This window comes from Hyperolius riggenbachi, chromosome 5, assembly GCF_040937935.1.
Source record: "Hyperolius riggenbachi isolate aHypRig1 chromosome 5, aHypRig1.pri, whole genome shotgun sequence".
NCBI lineage: Eukaryota > Metazoa > Chordata > Amphibia > Anura > Hyperoliidae > Hyperolius > Hyperolius riggenbachi.
This window is the reverse complement of record NC_090650.1, coordinates 84,348,725-84,374,666: the sequence shown is the minus strand read 5'-3', so window position 1 is coordinate 84,374,666 and position 25,942 is coordinate 84,348,725. Positions and strand designations below refer to the sequence as shown.

The 25,942-nt window shown below is 42.5% G+C and overlaps 1 protein-coding gene across 3 annotated transcripts in view; it reads right to left on the bottom strand.

Moving 5' to 3' along the window:
* DLEC1 (DLEC1 cilia and flagella associated protein) overlaps nt 1–25,942 on the bottom strand; it is a 99,425-nt gene that overhangs the window by 9,389 nt on the left and 64,094 nt on the right. For all 3 annotated transcript variants that reach the window (XM_068235935.1, XM_068235933.1, XM_068235934.1), the window contains exons 21-31: nt 22,250–22,389; nt 18,999–19,152; nt 15,170–15,280; nt 13,691–13,815; nt 13,435–13,614; nt 13,198–13,265; nt 8,839–8,990; nt 5,699–5,814; nt 5,358–5,428; nt 4,198–4,415; nt 2,962–3,126 (exon numbers count right to left, since the gene is read on the bottom strand). In XM_068235935.1, coding sequence (XP_068092036.1) covers nt 2,962–3,126; nt 4,198–4,415; nt 5,358–5,428; nt 5,699–5,814; nt 8,839–8,990; nt 13,198–13,265; nt 13,435–13,614; nt 13,691–13,815; nt 15,170–15,280; nt 18,999–19,152; nt 22,250–22,389 — 1,500 coding nt within the window. The remainder of the gene's footprint in view (nt 1–2,961; nt 3,127–4,197; nt 4,416–5,357; nt 5,429–5,698; nt 5,815–8,838; nt 8,991–13,197; nt 13,266–13,434; nt 13,615–13,690; nt 13,816–15,169; nt 15,281–18,998; nt 19,153–22,249; nt 22,390–25,942) is intronic.

Genomic DNA, 25,942 nt, shown 5'->3' with positions numbered 1-25,942 from the left:
AAATGTTATGAGTAGGGATGGTCGCTGGATTCCGCGATTCTGGACGGAATTTGGTGATTCCGTTTCCGATACGACGGAATGGAATTGCTATAGCTCTAAAACGGAATTCCGTGGAAAATTTTAAAATTCCGCGGAATTTTACAGAATTCAAATTTATTTCCCCACCAAACTGATTTCTGCCTGATAACCCGTATTTTTCCTCCTCCCCTCCTCCCTTCTCCCAGAGGGAGGAGGGTCTCGTCTTCCAGGGAATTGTAGTATTTCAAAAGCCAGCTTACATACCTTGGCCGGTAATTGAACCCAGGTTTGAGTGCGTGGTAGGTAGCTCTCGTCACCACTATACCATCACCAACATTACATGCTGAAGCCAGCCTAGCATGTACCATTATGATATATCCAAGAGAAAAATGAGCTTGCTTAAGGATTTGTAGCATGTCAAAAGCCAACTCACATTGGCCAGGAATAGAACCCAGGCCTACCGCTCTGTAGGCTGCTATCCTAACCATTATACCACCAACACAACACACTACAATGCTACATGCTGAAGCCAGCCTAGCATGTACCATTGTGATATACCCAAGAGAAAAATGAGCTCTCTCTCTCTCTCTCTCTAGGACTTGATGCCATTGAACTGAATTTTCAGCTTAAAACCATCAACAGATACCGGCAGAATTTCACAGGTAATTTCGGAATTCCGCCAGATTGAAAAAGCACTTCCGTTCCGACCAAACGGAACGGAATGACCAATTTCCGCCTAAAACTGCGGAAAATACAATTCCGCGGAAAGCGGTGACCATCCCTACTAGAGAGAGAGATGAATCTACCTGGCTATCTGGGGTTCTCTTCGGACAACTGTTGACCACAAAAGGCAAGGCCATGCCTGGGTGGCCTTGAACCACCAACCTTGCAGTTAACAGCCAAACGCGCTAACCAATTGTGCCACAGAGACTGTGTACCACAAAGACTGTGCATGCAGTTGCTGTTGAATGATTTTATGGGGAAGTATGTGTATCTTTTGGAGGGAGGAAGTAAGTCTTCTCCAAGAAGATTCAGCATGTTGTGTTGGTGGTATAATGGTTAGGATAGCAGCCTACAGAGCGGTAGGCCTGGGTTCTATTCCTGGCCAATGTGAGTTGGCTTTTGACATGCTACAAATCCTTAAGCAATCTCATTTTTCTCTTGGATATATCATAATGGTACATGCTAGGCTGGCTTCAGCATGTAGCATTGTAGTGTGTTGTGTTGGTGGTATAATGGTTAGGATAGCAGCCTACAGAGCGGTAGGCCTGGGTTCTATTCCTGGCCAATGTGAGTTGGCTTTTGACATGCTACAAATCCTTAAGCAAGCTCATTTTTTTCTTGGATATATCATAATGGTACATGCTAGGCTGGCTTCAGCATGTAGTGTTGGTGGTAGTATAGTGGTGACAAGAGCTACCTACCACGCACTCAGACCTGGGTTCAATTCCCAGCCAAGGTATATAAGCTGGCTTTTGAAATACTACAGTTCCCTGGAAGACAAGACCCTCCTCTTCCCGGAGGGAGGGAGGGAGGAAGAAAAGGACCAAGGGAACAGTTAATAGGGTCTATGGGCTACCATATAGGATAAACAAGGTTACTTTTGTGATTATTTAAATTTTTCTGGCGGAATCCAGAATTCCGCAAATTTTCGTAAAAATCTGGCAGAATTTTTATAGCGACGGAATTTAATGCTGACAGAATCCGCGAATTCCGGCGGAACGGAATTTGCGCTTTCCGATCATCCCTAGTTATGAGCCAGGACAAATTGGCAAATAAAATGCCTGGGTTTAATCTATAGTAGCGTAGTTTATTTTAAAACTATTGGGGATGGAATTGGAGAAATTGTGTATGTTTCCTTCTTCCTTGTTTTTCCCTATAAAATGCATCGAAACTAAAGTAATTACTGAAAAAGTCTTCCCCACAAAATGCGTAATTTGTGGAAAAAAACAAAAACAAAAACAAAGCAACAAGATAGTTATAACCAAATGAATGGGAGGAGCACTGATAGGTGAAAATGCCTATTAAAGGAATACTATCGATGTGTGCATTTATTTTTAAATGCTGTATGTTGTAGCACACATCAGGGCAAGTACTAGAAGCAATTTGATTCCTCACACAGCTGTTCCTCTCAGCTGTAAAATCCTCCGTCAGTTTTGGCGTCAGTGTTGGATACAAAATGTATCTAATACTGACTGCTCCCAGAGGGCTAGAGTAGACCATGTCTGCACAGGGGAGTTGCTATCAGCTCCTCAGTTTATAGTTTAATTATCACCTTGCTGAAAGAATGTTGTTGATATGGTGGTAAGGGGTTAAAGATTCTAGCAATGTGTGTTTATTATCTTTGCTTCTCTTGACTGATAAAGATACTAATAATGCTAATTTTAGACAGTGGTCTGCCCCTCTCAGCAGCTTGTAAAGTGGATGCAGCCTGGAGTGAATCACCACAAGCAGGCAGCCAGTCTGAGTGTAAACACAGACTATTCTTTAGCTAGTTATATTCCAGCAATATTACAGCTCATTTAGTTACCTGTTACCACCTCAGATCAGCCTATTTCTCCTCATGTCTGCTGCATGCTGTGAGTGACACAGTGAAATATATTTGTGAGCTGTGTGACAGAGTAACCAAGCAGCTCAGGGTGACCCAAACTACTACGAGCTGTGTGAGAAATGAATTTTTAAGCAGGGATAGTGAGAGAGAGACCTGGGTGAATAAATAAAGTGCCCCTAGCACTAGTGGTAATGTGTACACTAATATAGTGTATTAAAAAAAAAAAGTCGTTTCAATCGATAGTACTCCTTTAAGCAGTAAGGGTAAAATAGCTTGTGAGATTAAGTGGTTAACTGCCAACATTTCAGGGTTATGATATAAAACATGTATAACTACAGCCAGCGGTCTCTAATATACATTCTGGCATGAGTAACGCATGTTGGGATTTTTACCGTCTGCCTCGGAGTGATGCAGTATGGGTAATCAGAAGCCACCCCTTCATGAGGCCTTAAAATAACGCTAATTAATTTATGTTCTGGGGTTAATTCTTCTTGGTCATCCCGACTACCGCTTGCTTCTTCATCTTCCTCTGTGGACTGTTCAGTACCGTCCACTTGCTGATGAAAAAAAAAATATCATAAATCACATAACATATTATTTTTAGTGCTAAATAAACATTTTGGGCTTTCAAGGAGGTAAGTGCATTGACGTACACACTTCTTTTAATACAGCTTTTGTTTTACTATAACGGGGTGTCGCTTGTGTTTTTGTAGTCACTTTATACCAACTTATAGGTCGGATTTTACAGTACATTAATTTTACAATTATTGTAATGAACCTTTTCTTAAAGAAGTAACTTCTCTTCTGAAGGAACATCAAGCCAACAAAACTTAATAACTACACTTAGATTGACTTTTGGTCAAGAATTCTTAATAATAAGACCCTGGAGCTCTCCTTTAATTTGTTTGAAGGACTGTCCTGATGACATCGCTCTACATGAATTACCAAGGGGCTCATTCTCCATTCACTCACATAAATTAGCAATGAATGGATGAGTGAGTGTCCATAATAAAGGAAAGCTCAAAACTGGCTTTTGGATTGATGTGCTGGAGGCTACAAGAGAAGAGACACAGGGTGCCTAATCAAGATAGAGCTCACCAGAGTCTATAAGTGGAACAGTATTTTCCAATAGACTAACTAAAGATGCAGCATAATCATGCAAGTATTTTTGGTTCAGTGCTTAAAGTGAATTATCAACTAAATATATTTACACGTGTGGTATTATTTTTAATTGGGTAAATATTACATGTCAACATTCCATATCTTCACTTGTGGCCAATAGATGGCAGCTCCAAGAAGAGAAGCAGTATATTTAGGGCCATATAACAGCTGTTATAGTGAAACAGAGCTGGAGGTCATTTTACACAGGGGCACATTACTTCTCCTCATTCCTAGCAGAGTAAACCACAGGAACTACACTGCTTACTTACTGCTTATAACACAGGTTATCTTCAGACAAGATTTGCAAATTAAGTAACTTTGCAATACATTGATAACTGCAGTATAATTGATGCAGGAAATGATAGGCAATATTTAAAAAAAATACATATAGAATAATTCAAAATTTTAATTATAAATGATTTTTTTACAAAATTTATACCGGTATTTCTCTTTAAAGCAATACATACACTGGGGTTTGTGAGAGATGACATAGTCCCAGATGTGCTGGGAATTTTATCCCAGTTTGCGGATGAGTTTCCACTGCCTGCAATATCCAAATTGGAATCCACTATCTCATTGCCATCAATGTCCTTTAAAGGAAAAGGGTCTCCATACAAGAGAACCAGGTCTACAAACTTGGAGGTGTCCTGTTCCCGGTTGTACGTCTCCCAATCTATGCGAATGTCTGCAAGACATAAAGTAACAGAAACATAATGAACTACAATGAAAAATTATAATTAATTATCATAAGAGATAAAATACTCCTGTTTAGTTTGGCTCTGGAAAATAGGTAGAGTCTCCACTGTCTTCTAGTCAACTATATTTGTAAATATGAATCACCAAGACTGATACACATCTGTAAGTTAATGGGGCTCATTAAAACATGGTGCACAGAAAACTGGAGGGAATGTGGAGAACTTGCCCAAAGCAACCAATTAGAAATCAAATCTTTAATTTTATTCACTAGTTTAAACCTGATTGGTTGTTCTAGGAAAACACTCCACTTTTTCTCCCATTTTTATTACACCTGTTCTGGTGAAGATCTTCTTGGAGAAGGGAGATATGGGGGATGAGGTCTTGATGAAGGAAGTTATGGAGGATGAGGTCTTGGGGAAGGGAGATATGGAGTATGAGGTCTTAGTGAAGAGAGATATAGATGATGAGGTCTTGCTAAAGGGCAATATAGAGGATGAGGAGATATGGAGTACGAGGTCTTGGTGAAGGAAGGTATGGAGCACAAGATCTTGGTGAAGGGCAATATAGAGGATAAGGTCTTGCTAAAGGGGGCGATATAGAGGATGATGTTTTGCTAAAGGGAGATATGGAGTATGAGGTCTTGGTGAAGAGAGATATGGAGAATGAGGTCTTGCTGAATGAAGATATGAAGGATGAAGTCTTGATGAGGGGACATATAGAGGATGAGGAACTGCTGAAGGGAGATATGGAATGACTACAGCTTGGTTGAACCACTTACAGCTCTTTTGATCACTATCTGATGATCTGCCGATAGCATAGTGTATGGTTGTGGTGATGGGAGGAAGCGTTGCAGTATTGTATGCGATGCTCACTGTAGCGCAAATCTTTATTTTGGTGATGAAAATTACAGGTTTATTTTAGATTTACTTACCAAAAGGGCTTGGATTGTTAATTCGCAGGCAGCGAGAAACAGTGTCTCCACCTGATATGTGAGTTCCAAACCTTAAAAGATGAACAAATGGATATTTCTTTGCTGTTACAAGAAACTAATACAAAGTAAGTTTTCACAAACTTACAACAGCTGCATATAACAATACATTTATTTATATTTACAGTAATGAATAAACAGTAACATGTCTGTATTTCACAATTTGGTTCTTACATGTGTATGCCTTTATATCTTAATGTGTGTCTAAGTGTACTGCCTGCTAAACATATTTCAGGCTTAGTTAAGCTCTATGATAAAGATAAATATCTCTCAGTAGAATATACCTTAATGCAGGTCCTTCTGTCTGGCAGTCAGGCCTTGGCCCTGTCATCTGGAAGTAAACTGGGCAGCCCTTTACTGTCATTTTAATGGGGATCTCCTTAGGATTTAGATCTCCAACCTAGAGATAAATGTGTATAGAACTTATTTACATCTTCAACAGAGCATTAAACAAAGGAGACAAAAGTAAACTTTGTGGCAACTCACAAACCTAGGAGGGGGTTCAGATTTCCTGGCAATATCCTTTTCTCTCAGTCTTTAAGTCCAATTCCAGAAATTTTATTTTAGAATCCAAGCTTACTGCCAGCCTCCCAACAGATAAAGCTTGAACGAAAACTTACCCTCTTCATAGTCCCCTTTCAGGGATCCCAGGACTTCAATAGATTCCATGGACCCAGGAGATTTGGACCATGGCTCTATAAACATTGCTCCATCCTCTGATCTTCACTCCCATTTACTGACAAACAATAAAGAGACCTTTAGTGTCAGGCGAACATCACCATAGCATTGCGCTGTAAGGCCAGATCCCTGACATGACATAGCAGCCTGCGTGTGTGTGTGTGTGCGTGCGTGCGTGCGTGCGTGCGTGTGTGATTATTTAGTATTTATATAGCGCCGACATATTACGCAGGCATACATACAAAAAGGGAGCCCGGACAAAAAGGGTGCGGGGTGTAAACGCTAATTAATCATTAATAGCGTTTATAAAAATAGTGTGCTATATTTCGTTTACAAATAATGTTTTACAAAAGTATAAATCATTAAATAATGTTTATGAAATCGGCAATTGTGAAAACGTTAATCTTCCCTGTTTCAAAAGTGAAACTTATAATTACGTTTATTAAAAAAAACGATAATATATGTTTAATTGTTATAATTGTATATTATTGTGAATAACCTTCATTTATGGTTTGTTCTTATAATAAAATCTGAAAATATTCTTTATAACGATGATATAAATATAACTACGTTCGAAATAAGTGTTGTAAAACATTAGTAAGTATTACTAAAATTTTACTAAAACTATACCTAAGCCTACTCTCACACAGAACCCTCCCTGTACCTATCCCTAACCCCTAGACCCCCCTGGTGGTGCCTAAACCTAAGACCCCCCTGGTGGTGCCTAAACCTAAGACCCCCCTGGTGGTGCCTAAACCTAAGACCCCCCTGGTGGTGCCTAAACCTAAGACCCCCCTGGTGGTGCCTAACCCTAAGACCCCCCTGGTGGTGCCTAAACCTAAGACCCCCCTGGTGGTGCCTAAACCTAAGACCCCCCTGGTGGTGCCTAAACCTAAGACCCCCCCTGGTGGTGCCTAAACCTAAGACCCCCCTGGTGGTACCTAAACCTAAGACCCCCCTGGTGGTGCCTAACCCTAAGACCCCCCTGGTGGTGCCTAACCCTAACCACCCCCCTTACTGATCGCTTTATTATGTGGATAATAATGTTTTACTAATTGTGGCTGCAAAAAATATATTGCAATTTACATTACGTACTGATCGCTTTATTCTGTGAATAATAATGTTTTACAAACAGTAAGGGATAAAAGTTTAAATAATGTTTTAATTAGTTAAATAAGATAAATATGTTTAGTATTTTTATAAACGTTATTCGGCACGGGTGCATTTTATAAACGTAAATCACCACAAGCACAGTTATAAATCATTAAAAATCTCCGGGCGCCGTTTGTAAACGTTATTTATCTCCGGCGTCCTTTTTTCCTGCTCGGCGCCCATTAAACGTTATTTATTATGAGAGTGAATGGCGGCACCCTTTTTGCCCACTAGCTGCCTGCGCCCTTTTTTCCTGCTTCCATTACGCAGCGCTGCACAGTGTGTATATATATATATATATATATATATTGTCTTGTCACTAACTGTCCCTCAAAGGAGCTCACAATCTAATCCCTACCATTGCCATATGTCTATTATGTAGTGTAAGTACTGTAGTCTAGAGCCAATTAACTTATCCGTATGTTTTTGGAATGTGGGAGGAAACCGGAATGCGTGCGTGTGTGTGTGTGTGTTTAGGACCAATTTTTAGTAGAACCAATTTATCCTGCTAGTATGATTTTGGCTTGTGGACGGAAGCTCATGCAAACATGGCTAGAACATCTATGGAGATATTATCCTGGCTTTGAACCTGGGACTCTAGAGATGCACGACAAGAGTACTACCATACCACCTCTGTCCTTCACTGCATCCCGCCACCACCACCAACAACCTTCCTCCGGTTAAGGATTGTACAGATTTTAGTCTTTATTGCCCAAAACAATTCTTTATAGTAGTTGCAGGTGATAGTCTGCCTAGCAGCTTGATAGAGACTCAAGCGCACATGGCTCATCCAGCTACATGATATGTCTGATAGAGGTGAAAGGGAAGGAGGAATAATAGATTACCAAATGCAAAGCAAAGACACAAAAAAGTCCTTACAAGCTGGATGCTATTTGTTATGACAGCCACAGAAGATGATGGACATTGGCACAAACAACTTGCTGTACTCAACAGTAATCACAAGCTATCATGTCAGGCAACAAAATGTGCCAGTTGAAACACAGATGTCATACTTCTGTACATAGGACTCTACGTTTATACACATAACGTACATACAAGCACAGAAGTCATACTTCAGTACATAGGACTTTAGGTTTATACAAATACTGTACAGACAAGCACAGATGTCGTACTTCTGTACATAGGACTTTAGGTTTATACAGATCATGTACAGACAAGCACAGATGTTATACTTCTGTACATAGGACTTTAGGTTTATACTGTACACATAACGTACAGACAAGCACAGATGTCATACCTTCTGTACATAGGACTTTAGGTTTATACACATAACGTACAGACATGCACAGATGTCATACCTTCTAAACACAGGACTTTAGGTTTATACACATACCGTACAGTCAAGCACAGATGTCCTATCATACTTCTGTACATAAGACTTTAGGTCTATACACATACCGTAAAGACAAGCTCATGTTATACTTTTGTACATAGGAGTTTAGGTTTATACACATACTGTACAGACCAGCTCATGTTATACTTTTGTACATAGGAGTTTAGGTTTATACACATACTGTACAGACAAGCACAATGTCATACTTCTGTACATAGGACTTTAGGTTTATACACATACCGTACAGACCAGCTCATCTGTGTACTCTCCCCACATATTGTTATAGGCAGTCACTACAATGGACATTTGTTGGAATGGCTCAAGTGTTCCAGAGCTTGGGTGGCAGATGAAAGCTGCTCCCTTCCCATCCGATAATACAGAGGCTTTTATATCTGAAAATACATAACGGATTTAAGTTGTTGACAGTATAAAACTATTTAAATACTTAAAAAATACATGCCACTATATAATATGAGCACAAAAATGTTTCAATGTCTTAGAAAGCACATTAACAATCCATTTGAAGTTTGAATCTCATTGCTCTTTCTAAGTTGAAAAATGTAGCTCTGTGGATGGGCACGCACATACAGAAGAGCTCACTCAGTATAAGGAGGTAGGTGTGACAGAAACTCAGGTGACTGTGCTAAAGCTGCTCTGAGCTTCCCACACTAAAGAGTGCATTACCAGCACTGGCGCACTGAAGGGGGTGTTCCGGGTGTCTGGAACCACCCCCTCGCACCGAGACCGTAAGTGCCTCCTTAATATGAGCAGCGGCAGCCACGGATGTTATAGCGCAGCTGCCGCCTGCTCATGTGTGTGCGCCGGGGATGCAAACCTCTCAGCCGCAGGGGGGCCCGCCAGCCGTGTGTGGAAGGAGCGCTGACGCCCTCCCGATTGCGGGACCCCCCAGCCAGGTGTAGAACTTCTTCTCCGCAGCCTGCACTATCCCGGGAGGCAGAGCATGGCTATGGCAAGATGGCTGCCGAAGCCCTGCACTGGAGACTATTTGTGTCTCCAGTACAGGGCTTCGGGAGCCATCTTGCCATAGCCCTGCACTCTGCCTGTCAGCGCGGGAGATGTGCTGCAGGAGGATCGTCGGGGAGCTGCGTTCCAGATGCCGGGAGAGGAGGCTTCTGTCAGGTGAGTGATTTGGTTTTTTTTCACAGGTCCATTTTTTTCTTCTGGTGCCTGCTGCCCACATTGCGATTTTCTAGTGTCTGCTGCCCACATTGCCATTTTCTGGTAACTGCTGCCCACATTGCGATTTTCTGGTGCCTGCTGCCCACATTGCGATTTTCTGGTGCCTGCTGCCCACATTGCGATTTTCTGGTGACTGCTGCCTACTTTACGCTTATTTTCTGGTGACTCCTGCCCACATTACGATTATTTTCTGATGACTGCTGGCTACTGCCCACATTACGATTATTTTCTGATGACTGCTGCCCACATTACGATTATTTTCTGATGACTACTGTCCACATTACGATTATTGCCTGGTGACTGCTGCCCACTTTACGATTATTTTATGGTGACTGCTGCCCACATTGCGATTTTCTGGTGAATGCTGCCCACATTGCGATTTTCTGGTGACTGCTGCCCACATTGCAATTTTCTGGTGTCTGCTGCCCACATTACGATTTTCTGGTGACTGCTGCCCACATTGCAATTTTCTGGTGCCTGCTGCCCACATTACGATTTTCTGGTGACTGCTGCCCACATTACGATTTTCTGGTGACTGCTGCCCACATTGCAATTTCTGGTGACTGCTGCCCACATTACGATTTTCTGGTGACTGCTGCCCACATTACGATTTTCTGGTGACTGCTGCCCACATTGCGATTTTCTGGTGACTGCTGCCCACATTGCGATTTTCTGGTGACTGCTGCCCACATTGCAATTTTTTGGTGTCTGCTGCACACATTACGATTTTCTGGTGACTGCTGCCCACATTGCGATTTTCTGGTGCCTGCAGCCCACATTGCGATTTTCTGGTGACTGCTGCCCACTTTACGATTATTTTCTGGTGACTGCTGGCTGCTGCCCACATTACGATTATTTTCTGATGGCTGCTGCCCACATTACGATTATTTTCTGATGACTGCTGCCCACATTACGATTATTTTCTGATGACTGCTGCCCACATTACGATTATTTTCTGGTGACTGCTGCCCACTTTACGATTATTTTATGGTGAAAGGCTGCCCACTTTACGATTATTTTATAGGTAAATGCTGCCAAATTTACAATTCATTTCTGATGAAATGCTGCCCAATTTACGATTAATTCCTGGTGAAATGCTGCCCAATTTACTATTATTTTATGGTGAAATGCTGCTCAATATATGATTAATTTCTGGTGAAATGCTGCCCAATTTACGATTAATTTCTGGTGAAATGCTGCCCACTTTACGATTATTTTATGGTGAAATGCTGCCCACTTTACGATCATTTTATGGTGAAGTACGATGCATTTCTGGTGAAATGTTACCTAATTTACGATTCATTTCTGGTGAAACATTGCTGCATTAGGATTATTTTCTAGTGAAACATTGCTGCATTAGGATTATTTTCTAGTGAAATATTGCTGCATTAGGATTGTTTTATAGTGAAACGCTGCCCCATTACTATTATTTGGTGCCTATGGGGAGGGCCCCATCCTCATTTTCGCAGGGGGACCCAGTGATTTCTAGTTACGCCCCTGGGGGAGGGTCTCTCTGACTGGCGGTATGAGAGCGGGGGTACTAGGGGGGCGGCGCAGAGATACATTACCTTTCTCGGTGGCGGTGATGGCGTCCCAGGTCTCCATGGCTAGTTGGCTACCTTTCATCCTGGCTCTAACGTGATGTCACCACGCCATCCAGCCGCAGTGGCCGCGCTCCTCCCCCTGCTCCTCCCCCTGAAGGCCATTGGACATCAGAGTATGCGTCCATGGGGAGCGAAGTACTGCTGCTGGATGAGCTGGAGTCTGGATAAGGCAAGTGCAGCCAGGGCTCATTGAGAGGCAGGGTCGGGGAGATGTTTGGAAGCCAGCCAGCCATTCCATGATCCACCATATGTGAGAGGGAGAGAGGGGGGGTTCATCTGGCAATATATACAGGGGGATCTGACTATATACACTGGCTATATGCAGGGGGATCTGACTATATACACTGGCTATATGCAGGGGGATCTGACTATATACACTGACTATATGCAGGGGGATCTGGCTATATACACTGGCTATATGCAGGGGGATCTGGCTATACACACTGGCTATATGCAGGGGGATCTGGCTATATACACTGGCTATATGCAGGGGGGTCTGGCTATATACACTGGCTGTATGCAGGGGGATCTGGCTATATACACTGGCTGTATGCAGGGGGAGGCATCTGGCTACATACAGTGGGTATATGGCTATATACAGGGGGGGGGGGGATCTCTGGCTATATATACAGGGGATCTGACTATATACACTGGCTATATATACAAGGGGGATCTGGCGAAATACAAGGGGGAATGTACTGAACGGGGAGTTATCTGGCTATATACTATAAATGGGGATCATGTGGTTACTTATCCTAACTGGGGGGGCTCATCTGGCTACCTGTGTGATAATTGGATGTCATCTGGTCACCTATACTAAAGAGGGGTGGGGTAATTTCATTATCCATAATAATGGGGGGTTATCTGGCTACTTAATCACTGCCACATTATATATATTTTGGCGAAACACTACTGCATCATGTGTATTTTGTAGGGAAACACTGCACATTGTGTGTATTTTGTGGAGAAATGCTGTGCATCATGTGGATTTTGTGGGCAAACGCATGCGCGGTAGTGTGCGGCTTGCCAAAAGAGACCTATCAGGAATCCCCCCCTTGAAAATCCCGGATTTGCCCCTGACCAGTTACTTTTTATGTATGTCATTTAAACATCAGCTGTCTTTCAAAAACTCAGCCCTATTGCTGAAAAACGTAAAATTGGAACCTGGAGATCTCCTTTAAAGGATGCATGTAGGGAAAATAGTGCCCCATATGGGTACTCATATGTATAGAGGAAAGCCTCTTGATAAACCAGAGTGAGTCCATGCTACTGCACAGGCCTTGGGGTTCGGGGGTCTCAACGATGGAACGGCCATACTAGGACAGGAGAAGCGACCCAGAGGCTTCCTGTGAGGCTGGGCAGATCTCCGGCCTTTGTTCAGTCCCAATATCCCAAGCTCCTCTACAATCTTCACCTTATGTGTGTGTCCATACTGCTGAGAGACGACCAATCACATCTCAGCACTCGGTTACACCCAGGCCTTTAAGTGCACAAGGTATTGGGAAGGCCAGAGTACCACCAGAACCACACTAAGCAGGTACAAACATACAGGATAGTGGACAGTCTGGGTCAGCAGCATGCGATCAGATAATGAGGTACAAAACATAACATAAGCTGCCCAGCAGAGATGGATACAGCAATAAAAGCCAGGAAAAGGTTTGAAGTCTTCCCCACTGTGGATTTCCACGAAGCTGGAAATGGCTTTTCCGTGGAGATCTCTTTATTTATATGTCACATTGAAACTCTTGAGCAGATCTATAGAAGGAAAAACGTGACCATAAACCCATTTACATACCAGCTTCTGCCTTTCTGGCTGCCTGGTCTGCAAATCTGGCCATCCTCTGCAAGACAGATGTTGTGGGACTACCAAAACAAAGCGTTATTATTACCATTTATATAGCGCCAACATTTTCCGCAGTGCTTTACATACAGAGTATAATATATATATACTGTATATCCTTCTACCAAAAGAGGGACAATTGAGAGCTTTGCCATTAAACGTTTTAAACATGGAGTAAGTAAAGCCACTCACCTCATGTTTGCTGGCCCTTGTGGAGGAGGGGCCCCAGTGAAGTAAGCAGCCTGTACAGAGAATGGGGCAGATATTCCCGTGTGATTGGTCAGAATCAGTGTCTGCTGCGCTGTGCTCTGAAGAACCACCTCTGATCCAAAGTCCAGCAGAAGTTCTTGTGGACTGGAGGAAGCTGCATTTCTTAATCAAAAGAAAAAGAAATTGAGCGCTAAAAGCATACATGATTGCTTAAGAAACTGGTAGAGTGATTTCTCACCTCTCCTTTCTAGCAGGTATGTAGTAGGTAACATGTAGTCCTTGTGCTTTTGCTTTAATATTCAGAATCAGAGGGTCCTTCATGTCTTCAACTCGGCAGCACAATGTGAGGTCCTGCAATTCATCCTAAACACCAGCATCACAATGATTAAAGCGGTTTAACACCCAGCATTACAACTTTGCTTTAAAAGATTGCTTACAGCTTACAAACTATTATGCCAGATTTTTTTTTAAGCAGAAATTCACTGAATGGGTTAAACATGACATTTTAGTGTTGGATTTAACTAGGAATCCGCATCCGTTCTTATCTTTAGTTACAAAATGTATCTTTATTTGGAATACAAATAGACCTTTGAAAAGCCTGCCGGGGAAGCCCTCTTTGTTCTCTCAGAGCAGTGTTTGTTTGTTACATTGTAGATAGATACATTTGTAACTAAACAAGCAAGCACGGAGGAGAATTTCTAGCTAAATGCAGACTAAAATGTCATGTTTAATCCATTCAGTGAATTTCTGCTAAAAAAAAAAATCTGGCATAATAGTTTATAAGCTGTAAGCAATCTTTTAAAGCAAAGTTGAAATGCTGGGTGTTAGACCACTTTAAATGATTTGAGGTCTTAAAGGGGGATGTAACATGCAAAAATAAAAACATTGCCAAAAAAAGTAGTGCCCCCAAAATATATGTAATCCCTTTTTTTTCTAAAATAGCTCCCAATGTGTCCCCCATTATTTTTTTTTTACCTGGTGTGGTTGCTTTTGCCCAACTGCTGGAACTGTGCAGTGCCAGGGGATTGTGTGAAGTTTTTGTATTTTTTAGCTACAGTTACAAGCTTATCTCAGCATGTAAATAACAGAAAGCTTCCTATTTTGGATAAGATAAAGACACTATGACCAGAAAGTAATTAAATCTCCCCCCCCCCCCCCCCCCCCCCGTCCTCTTACATACCTAAGTAATTAAGTAATGTTTGCTGTGGGAGAGACAGTAAGGCAGTGCAGTAGGGAGGAAAAATTAATTAACACAGAGCTGGGTTTAAAGGGGGGGGGGGGCAATCAGATTCTACAGGTTACCCACTTGCCCTAAGAGGGAAGTAAATAACCCATGAACAGACTCATTAGAGATAACCCTTTTTAGTATCTAAATGAAGTGTCCACTGTGAGTAAAAATCATGATCTATGCAGGGAATGCCACTTTCAGGCTTAGCATATAGTGAGATGGCCGCCCCCATAACGGAGACACGGCACATTCTGCAGCTCAGGGCAGCAAGGTGAGATAGTAATGTGCATCAGTAAAACAGTGTTATTTAAATAGGCTGACTATGCCAGAGATAAGATGAAGAAGTGAAGGAAAGTTTAGTTCTGATTTGCTTAAAGTGGATGATGAACATTAATTTACTGAAAGATATGGGCTCAAAATAAAAGGTGATAAATATTGGTAGAAGGATTAAATAGAATATTTTATTGCAGAGTGACAGTGGTGACTTACCAGTGTATGGACTGTCAGAGTCACACTCAGCTCAGACTCTTCATTTGGCCCCAGTATACCACTTGCTGGGGAGACAGTGGCTGAGCAGGATGAGGACTCACTAGCCGTCAGCTGTAGATAACGTTATTTAATGCAGGTAGTACTGTGAAACATTTATTATGTACAAAATATATGATCAGTTTACAATTACAGCAAAAAAACTCTATAATAAGGGGTCAGTCCAAAGTAAATGCTCATCACCACAAACTCTCTTGTGCTATCTATCCATACGCACACACACACCCATAATGACAGTATACCTATTGGTGGCAATACAATGATCAGCCTCTATAAGTAGTAGAGTATTGTACTGAGTAAGCCACCATTAAAGGGAACCTGAACTGAGTAAAATTATTTAAAATAAACACATGATGTAGCTGCAAATTAATATTACATACTTACCTTGCCACCAGTTCATCTCAGAGGCTCACCCTTTTTTTCTTACAATGATCCCTTCCTGTTCTGACAATATTTTATCAGAACTGAAATACACCAGTTGCTGTCAGTTATATATCAGCTGCTCTCAGTTACAACTGAATGTGCAAGGTAGTGTCCATGTTTCCCTATGGCTCAAGTGAGCGACATAACAGTTTAACAGTGTGCTGACCACGGAGCTGTTATAGGGTAATGGCCATTTTCAAAATGGAGGACAGAGAATTCCATTGATCACAGTAGACAAACAGGACGCAGGAGAGGAGAAAGAGATTGATGAGCAGACTACATGGGAGGTAAGTATGACCTGTGTATGTTTATTTTGACACTGGAAAGGCCTGGTGTTTCTTTAACTGTTTCACAGCATCATAACTTTTTTTCTCTTATACAAGCCTCATTTTTAGCTGCACAGATAAAAAACTGCCCGGGCATTTTTCCCCTAATGCTGTGCAAAGCATGATGGGATTTCTGATGTTGTTGTTCTCGTTCTGATGTTTTGGTGCATTTTTTTTTTTTTTTTTTTACATTTGAAGCCTATCACGTGCAGCTGGGAAAGGTGATCAGGACACAGGACAGTTGGAACTGTGTCTCCTGCTCCCTGTCACCTCCTTTCAACCAAAAAGATGGCTGCCCCCATGCCCCCATGACAAAGATGGCAGTCCCCATGAATCACAAACATTTGCCTGTTCTTTTAAAATGGGGTGGGTAAGAGATTATATTACCTATCTATTCTAATTAACATAACTAATGTAACTTAATGACAGTATGTTTGTTTAGGCTGAAGTTCCCCTTTAACAAGTACACTATACATGTAGTGAATGTGCGCTGACATGTGGGAAGCGGTGACAGACCTAGAGCCCGTTTTTAAACGGGCTTAAGTCAACTGGTTTATTATAATTTTGAGACTCCAATCAGCTAATTAATCCGAAAACACCTGCCAAGGGTTCCTACTTCATATATTAGTTTCACCTTTTAAGTTGAATTACTGAAATAAATGGACTTTTGCACAATATTCAAATTTTTTTTGCGTTTCATCTGTATTACAAAACCATACATTTATTAACCTCCTTGGTGGTAATCCCGAGCACTTTGCTAGCTGCGTGTTTGTTCCAATCGCCGAACGGGATTTCCTGTTGGGATTATGCGGCGGCGGCGGCAATTGGAGGGGCTGGGCGGACGCCGCAGGGAGGGGGGAAGCATATAGCTAGCGCTAGGCTAGCTACATGCTAAAAAAAAAAAAAAAAAACCTCCCGCAAGTAATTAGAACGGCAGGGAGGTTAATAAATATGATGTACGGGTAAGTTAACATCATTATCATTGTCATACATAATACAATTTCCTCTTTTATTGTTTTTCATTTTGTGGTACACTGTAAGGTTCAAGTTGCTGATTAACCAATACTGTCCACCATCTTTCTGATTGCTCAATGAATGTATGTATGTTTGGTAATTAAAGTGACACTGAAGCTAAAGAAAACTTATGTTATAATGAATTGTATGTGCGGTACAGATAATTAATAGAACTTTAATAGCAAAGAAAATAACTAAGGGCTGGTTCAGACGGACGCTTGCAGAGCGTTTACAGCCAGCGTTCAGGGCTTGGTGTTAAACGCTCCCATTCAAGTGAATGGGAGCGTTTGTACCAAGCTTTCAAGCGCGTTTACACAAACGCGGCGTTTGGGTCCCGATTTTCCCTGGCGTTCAAGGAGCCCCTGGAAGCTACATGTAGCTTCCAGGGGAGGTTAACCGCGACGGCTAATGTCCCCCTAGGGGAAGAAAAAACGCGACCGCATCCAAACGCACACGAACGCTGCTGAACGCGACGCCAGCAAACGCAACGCCTCCAAACGTCCGTCTGAACCAGCCCTAAGGGCTGGTTCAGACGGACGCTTGCAGAGCGTTTACAGCCAGCGTTCAGGGCTTGGTGTTAAACGCTCCCATTCAAGTGAATGGGAGCGTTTGTACCAAGCTTTCAAGCGCGTTTACACAAACGCAGCGTTTGGGTCCCGATTTTCCCTGGCGTTCAAGGAGCCCCTGGAAGCTACATGTAGCTTCCAGGGGAGGTTAACCGCGACGGCTAATGTCCCCCTAGGGGAAGAAAAAACGCGACCGCATCCAAACGCACACGAACGCTGCTGAACGCAACGCCAGCAAACGCAACGCCTCCAAACGTCCGTCTGAACCAGCCCTAACTTTAATAACATTTGTCCTGATTTTAAATAAAACATAGTTTTGATAGTACTTTCCCGCCTACTTTTTGCTGCACTTTTTCAAATGTGTGTGCTGAAAAGTTATTCTAAATAGAAGATTAAAAATGATCTCCTAGGAGAAAAAGTTAATTGCATATGGGTCCAAATATATTAATGGCAGTAGTCTCTATAATTTTGGAAATCAATCTGATGTATTCTCCCCATTTATTTGCAAGTGTGGGTCTTTCTAATTCATAAGATTGTTTCCTTTGCAAGTGAATGAGAAAAAGTTTGACATTCTGAGTTGGAAAAATGGTATTAAAGTGCTGAATACCTCGCGTTCAATGACTGTTATAGGAAATAAGGTACAGTATAGGTAACTCTGTAATATGCAACTCTTAAAGGACACCCGAGGTGAAAATAAACTAATGAAATAAACAATAGTATCTATCCTCCTTCTCCTAAAAATGACTTTTTAAGATATTACACAGTTTTATTTTATATTTAAATCTACTTTTTAAGTTTACTGGTTTAATTATTTTTGCTCAATGACACATTCACTGAAGTATGCCAGAGCTAAAGTCTATGATCTTATGAACTGTTGACCCTTTTTATCTCTTTGCTGCTCTCAGAAGCCATTTTCTGCTAGGAAAGTGTTTTATAGTTGTAATTTCTTATCAGTGAGAGTCACACTGTAGTCTGACCCAGTCCTGACTTACATACCTGATGTTTAACTCTTTCAGGCAGAGAAAGAAAAAAAAGGAAGACAGCCTAGTTATTTGTGTGCTAGGCACTGTACATACCCATATCTATCTCATCATGTCACATGCCACCTCGGGTATCCTTTAAGTTTTTGTTTTAAATTTCTATTGCTAGGTCACCTATGACAAATTCACTTCAGTTGCTCATGTAAATAATGGTTCTAGTGTGTTGTTGTGATGTTTCACATCCAAAACTAGGTAAAAAAAACACAGCAATCACATAGGTAATTTATCTGATGACAAAAGACATCCATCCATCATTGATCATGAAGCAAGCGATGACCACATGACGAGCAGACATGCAAGTGGTATTGAACGCTGGCAAACACTTCTATTTTATCAAGAAAAATACAGTTTTATGTATAATTTTAACTATTAAAAACTGTAACAAGTAACCTGAATTAGTTACCTCCTCCCAAGAAAAAGCTGCAGGGAGTCTTCCTTGGTTAAACATCTTTACTGTGGCCTGTGCTGGAACTCCGACATAGATTTCAGGAAACACTAAACAGCTGGAGAGGAGACAGACCTGGGGCATCTGGACATCGGCAACAAGCGACAGGTGGCTGAAACACAGAAAAACATAGAGCGTCAACAACAATTTCAACCTTCTGCAACCAGCATAACTCAGGTGACTAGCAATCATTTAACTTAAAGGGGGTTGTAATATACAAACATAGAAAAAGTTGTCAAACAATAGTTAGTGCATATAGTTACAAATAAGTCCTTATATGTCCCTCATTTTTTTTCCTTTTCACCTGCTCTGGGTGCCTTTGCTTAACCACTTGAGGACCACAGTGGTAAACCCCCCTAAAGACCAGAAACATTTTAACTAAAATGGCCACTGTAGCTTTAAGGCCAAGCTGCAGGACCGCACAACACAGCACAAGAGTGATCCCCTCCCCCTTTTCCCCCCACCAACAGAGCTCTCTGTTGGTGGGGTCTGATTGCCCCCAAGTTGTTGTTTTTTTTATTTATAAATATTTATCTTCGTTTTTTGAAACAAAAGATGCTTTTTTTGTGTGTTATTCCTTCCCTCCCTCCCTGCACCCAGCCAATCATGCGATTGGCTGCCATAGGCTTCTGCAGGCTGTCCCCAGTACAGCGCTGCTGCTGATCACAGCGCTGTACAAGTAAATAGATGGCGAGCACGGCGTCTAACAGTCTCCCGAGTGGCACTAGCCACTCGGAGACTGAAGAGGGGGCGAAGCTCCGCCCTCCGAGCATGAGATGTGCGCGCAGCGTGCGCACGATCTCATGCAAATTAGAGCCCCAGACTTGACGCCAATTGGCGTTAGGCGGTCCTGGGGCTGCTGCCGCGGCCACGCCCACTTGCATTAGCCGGTCAGCAAGTAGTTAAAGGAGTTAGCAGGCTAAAATAGTGAAAATGAGCTTTACTCACCTGGGGCTTTCTCCAGCCCCTTGCAGCCTATTGTCCCACGGCGACCTATCCGCTCCCCGCCGCTGTCCCGGTCTCCGTTCTTAGTATTCAGGCCGACCGCGGGGTCAGCTTTACCTCGGCTGCGCGATGCGCCGTTGTCAATCATGGCCACTTGCGCAGTACAGCTTATAGAGCTCCTCAGAAATGATGCAGAGTAGTTACTTCCTGGTTTGGTGGGAGCACAGACGGGGTTAAAGTGAACCAGAGACGAAGCTCCCTCATGTATTTTACCATAGAAATCAGTGGGAACATTAGAGAAAACACCTACCCTGCTCTCTGTTTCATACTCACTGCTAAAAGTATCTGTTATCTAGCTGAGATAAGAATCCCGGACTGAGCATTGATTCTGGCTTTGCTATAATGACTCAGCTATAATGATTCCTGAGCAAAGCCAGCAGGGGGCAGGCTTGGACTTGAAGACAGCAAAGAACACAGTCTCAGCTATAATTATTCTGTAGCAAAGCCAGACCGACTGCTTAGTCGGGATTCTTATCTTAGAGGTGATAACAGGCAAATTAAACAGAGAACAATGTAACAAAGAGCAGATTAGGTGTTTACTGTCATGTTCCCACTGATTTATAAGGTAAAATACATGAGGTTGCTTCATCTCTGGTTCTCTTTAAACTCCTGTCTGAACGGCAAACCATGGCACAGTTCAGACAAAGTTGACAGCTCAAATTACAGTGGCTCATTACTTACAGATAAGGGAGAATTAGACAGGATGTTATCTCTGAATACAAACAAGATGGGGTTCTCTGTGTTTTCCTTCTCTCCTGTGGAAGAGTTTAGGTCCTCTTTAAGAATAGATACCAAGGCAAGCAGCAACCAACTTGGGATGCATGCAGCATACTTCCATAGTTTAAGGGGAGCATGAAGTGAGAGGTATATGGAGGCTGCCATATTTATGCCATAAATTACTTTTCTTCTATTTTGCCATCACTTACAGTAAGTAGTAGAAATCTGACAGAACTGACAGATCCATCTCCTCATGGGGGATTGTCAGGAATTGCTTTACTTTCAAAAGCAATTTATGAATGGCAGTTGCTTTGTCTAGATACCAAGGCAAGCAGCAACCAACTTGGGATGCGTGCAGTATACTTCCATAGTTTAAGGGGAGCATGAAGTGAGAGGTATATGGAAGCTGCCATATTTATGTTCTTTTAAACAATGCTAGTTTCCTGATAGTCCTGCTGATCTCTTTTACCGCAGTAGTGTATAATTCACACATCCGACACAAGCATGCAGCTAATGTCAGATTTTTGTCAGAAACATCTGATATGCAGGGTCTGTGGCTAAAGGTATTATAGGCAGAGGATCTGCAGGACTACAAGGCAACTGGTATTGCCTAATATTAAATACATGTCAACCTCCATATCCCTCTCACTTTAGGTTTCCTTTAACATCACTGTGCCAAGTGAAGGACATTTTCTAGAGAAAAGCCGTTTAACCTGCATCAGGCCAATGTGAAAGAAAGGCAATTAATCTACCTATGTATTGTTGGGATGTGAGAAATTGAGACGCAACAAAGGTCCCCCAATGCCACTTTTTGGTGAAGGCGTGTCTGGTGGGAGGGTCGCTGGGTTTATTTTGCCCAGGTGCCCCAATTTTAGTTGAACCGGCCCTGCAATTACAGGAAGATCATGTATCTGAGGCATGTTTTCCCGTTAAAACGCCGCTTTTCCGTGGCAGAACGAGGGGCCTTTACCCCCCAAATCCCCTGGGGCACACTCGGGGAGCGCTTCCCGAAGAGGCAGAGCTTTCAGCAACAACTCTGCCTCTACACGCGTCTATCAGCGCGTATCTCCGCCTCTCCCCCGCCCCTCTCAGTGTTCCTTCACTGAGAGGGGCGGGGGAGAGGCGGAGATCCGCCGGCTGATAGACGCGCGTAGAGGCAGAGCTGCAGCCGAAAGCTCTGCCTCCATGAGCAGAAAAATCCATGACCAAGAAAGTCGTGGATTTTGCAGGGGGGATTTGGGGGGTAAAGACCCCTCGTTCTGCTGCGGGATAGCGACGTTTTAACAGGGGCAAACATGCCTCAGATAAATATAAGGTAAAAAGCCGTTTTTAAACTGGCTTCAGGGTCTCTTTAAATGTGGGATCATAATGCTAGAGGACAAGAATGCTACAGAGAGAATGAGTAAGTAAATGAGAAAGCATTAGAGGGATACAGACATACACAGAGAAGCGTAACTATAAGCATTGTTCAACTCCGGGTTTCTTACCTTCCTTCACCATTTTCAACCTCCAGTTCTAAAACTGTCTTAAGTCTCTGGCAGGTCAATGGCTTGAAAAACACGGACACTTGTGCTGTACCCAGAGGGACCAGCACTCCACTGTCAGGGGTAACGGAGAGCTGTGACTCCTGTGGGGAAAATACATGATTTAAAACACAAATAACCATGGAAAATAGATGAAGATATGAACAAAGTCATTGAAATGGCTTTATCTTTATTCTACAGAATAAATGAAGAAGGGAATAACAAACAACAATACATGGAGACAGGACAGAGGAGGGGTCTCTGTACCATCAAGCTTAAAGTGGATCCGAGGTGAACTTTTACTCATTGCATAATTGTGTTCCTTTCCTATTGTTTATAGGGCATTCCTCAAGCCAAATACTTTTTTGTTTTTGTTTTAATACTCTAATTCCCTATAAACTAAATAAACCACGCCCACAGGTTTTCAGAGAGCCTTGGCAGTAGCAAGGGCTCATGGGAGCTCAGTCTGGGCAGGAGGAGGAGGAGGCGTTACTAGCCATTGATTTCAGAGGCAGATGGGAGGAGGGAGGAGGGGGGATTAGGTTTTTTCACAGGTTGAGTGGTCAAGATACAGATAAGCCTGCCTCTGTGTAATGTTTACAAACAACATGGCTGCTGTCATTGTATCACAGGAAGAAATAATCCTTTTCTATTAAAGCTGTTTGCAGCTAGATTTGCTGTGTAAACTATCTGAACTTTAGATAAGATATATAGACAAGTTACTTGTTATAGTTAGTTTTTCATCTCGGATCCGCTTTAAGATAAAACTAGCAAGTACAGCAAAGGTTTGGACTTGGATATTATGGGAACGACAAAGAACATGTATCGAGTTTCTAAAGATTGACAGACATATTTGGAGAATATGCCAATAAATATAAATGATAAAAGCTAGAACAGCTACTATTTGCTATCTTACTGTGCCTGTGGACCTTACTGGTTTACTGAGCACACAACACTGGATAGGGGACACAGTGCCAAATCACAATTACACAGCTCTTTAGCATCCCCCCTGAACATTGTATTGGCGCTGCATAGTTGCACAGTAGGAGTACCGTGGATAAATAGTCTATTGGATAAACCTGTTTGTCGTGTTTACTAGATTTTTCATGTTTTACGATTTGTTATATGTTTTTCATTATGGTCTAATAAATATTACCGGTAAGTTTCCATACAAACATTAGTGATCTTTTTGTCTTGAGCCTATTTCCTGGTGCAGTTTCCATACATCCTATTCCCCTTTCCTTATTTTCCTCTACCTATCCCCACCATAGTCCTAGTTTTTATTGTGTATAATTAATCCTGGTACTAGACGCTATACTCACACATCCATGGATAATTCCTGTTCAGCTTTGTGACACTTGTACGACCGGGACCTGGATCTTCAGTTTTTAGCTGAGCCGACAAGTTGGGGAAGTTGCTTTTTGTAAAATTTTTGGTTAAAGGACCACTATCATGAAAATTGTAAACTTTAAAATACATGTGTACACGTACAAATATGAAGTACATTTCTTCCAGAGTAAAATGAGCCATAAATTATTTTTCTCCTATGTTGCCGTCACTTACAGTAAGTAGTAGAAATCTGACAGAACCATCTCCTCATGGGGGATTGTCAGGGTTTTCTTTATTTTCAAAAGCATTTTATTGAATGGCAGTTGCTTTGTCCGACTGCCAAATCAGTGTGCAGTGAGCAGGGAGGCTGGCCAGCATCTTTGTATGAACCCTTTTTTAGGGAGTGTCTTTATAAAGAATAAAGGACATGCTCAGAATCCCCCATGAAGAGATGGACTAGTCCAAAACCTGTTGGTTCTGTCAGATTTCTACTACCTGCTGTAAGTGACGGCAACATAGGAGAAAAGTCATTTATGGCTCATTTTACTCTGAAAGAAATGTACTTCTTATTTGTACATGTACACATGTATTTTAAACGTTACAATTTTGGTGATAGTGGTCCTTTAATTTACCTTTATCCTGTAGCTTTCCCTAATAGCACTGTTGGGAATTGGTAGTGACCTTGCTTGCTCTATTTAGTTACAAATAAACCAAATAAAACAATACAAAAAGTAGCTGTTATCATGTCTTCCTCTATATCTAAACACCATGTAGGGTTAAGGTGGCCATTAACCCTTTTTTAATATTTTTTCTGGATCAACCACACGCCCTCAGCTCTACATTTTCCATGCACTGTGGGAGGGGCATGCGAGATCCCAGCGTGCTGTGCCATATGCAACCATTGGGGGCTCCACCTACTAGCACCAATGTAAGAGGGTTACCCTGTAAGCATAAGTACTCTAGTGCCGCCCAGTAATGCACGCACCAACGTAATACCGGAAATTGGTACAATTTTAAGTGAACAATCGTTCTTTTTAACACATTGTTCACATCTTAGTATATGAAAAACAGAGAAGCTGGTGGGCCCAATCGATCAAGAAACATTGCATTATCAATCGCTTCTTTAAAGAGGAACTGTAACGCCAAAACGGCCCCTGGGGGGTACTCACCTCGGGTGGGGGAAGCCTCAGGATCCTAATGAGGCTTCCCACGCCGTCCTGCGTCCCTCGGGGGTCTCGCTGTAGCCCTCCGTGCAGTCCGGGCAGCGGTGACGTCATTATTTACCTTCCTGGCTCCTGCGCAGGCGCTCTGATGCCTCTCGGCGCCGAAGTAGGCGGAAATACCCGATCGCCGTCGGGTCTGCTCTACGGCGCAGGCGCAAGTTTCCGGCGCCTGCGCAGTAGAGCGGACCCGACGGAGATCGGGTATTTCCGTCTATTTCCGTGCCGAAAGCCGCCACAGCGCCCCCGCTGGAGCCAGCAAAGGTAAATATTGAAGCTACAGTCGGCTCTGTCGCCGGCTGTTCGGAGGGCTGCGGCGAGACCCCCGTGGGACAGAGGACGGCGTGGGAAGCCTCATTAGGATCCGGAGGCTTCCCCCACCCGAGGTGAGTACCCCCCAGGGGAGGTTTTTGTTGTTACAGAGTCTCTTTAAAGAACTGATCAATAGGGATGGCAGATTTTTTGCATAGCGGTTATGAGATCATGAATATTATGTATCCTTTAATCCTGTGGATCAATGGAAAATTATCTTTCATTTTGGTGGCAGAAAAAACAGTTCACTAAAAATTGCAGTTACATTATTTATCCTGCCTGTTAGTGCATGAGCAACCTGAGCAGAGCAATACCTCTTCTACCAACAGTGGCTGGATGGTGTACTGGTTAAGGGCTCGGCCTCTGACACAGCAGACCAGGGTTCAATTCTCAGCTCTTCCTGTTCAGTAAGCCAGCACCTATTCAGTAGGAGACCTTGGGCAAGACTCCCTAACACTGCTACTGCCTATAGAGCGCGTCCTAGTGGCTGCAGCTCTGGCGCTTTGAGTTCACCAGGAGAAAACCGCAATATAAATGTTATTTGTCTTGTACCTCAAGATACTAGTTTATAAGCAGATGTACTTCACTGATTATCTCTGAATAGCAGTAAATATTGCTGATGTATATGTGTGCCTCATGTTCACAAGGAACAGAATGCACAGGTTTAGGAATATTACTGGTATATGTTATCCAAATATGTTTCTTGCAGCTCCTTAGCATCTTTACTTGACAACATTAACAATATACCGTGAAGCATTGGACCTTTTATGTTGTCTTTTTGAAAGTACATGGTATA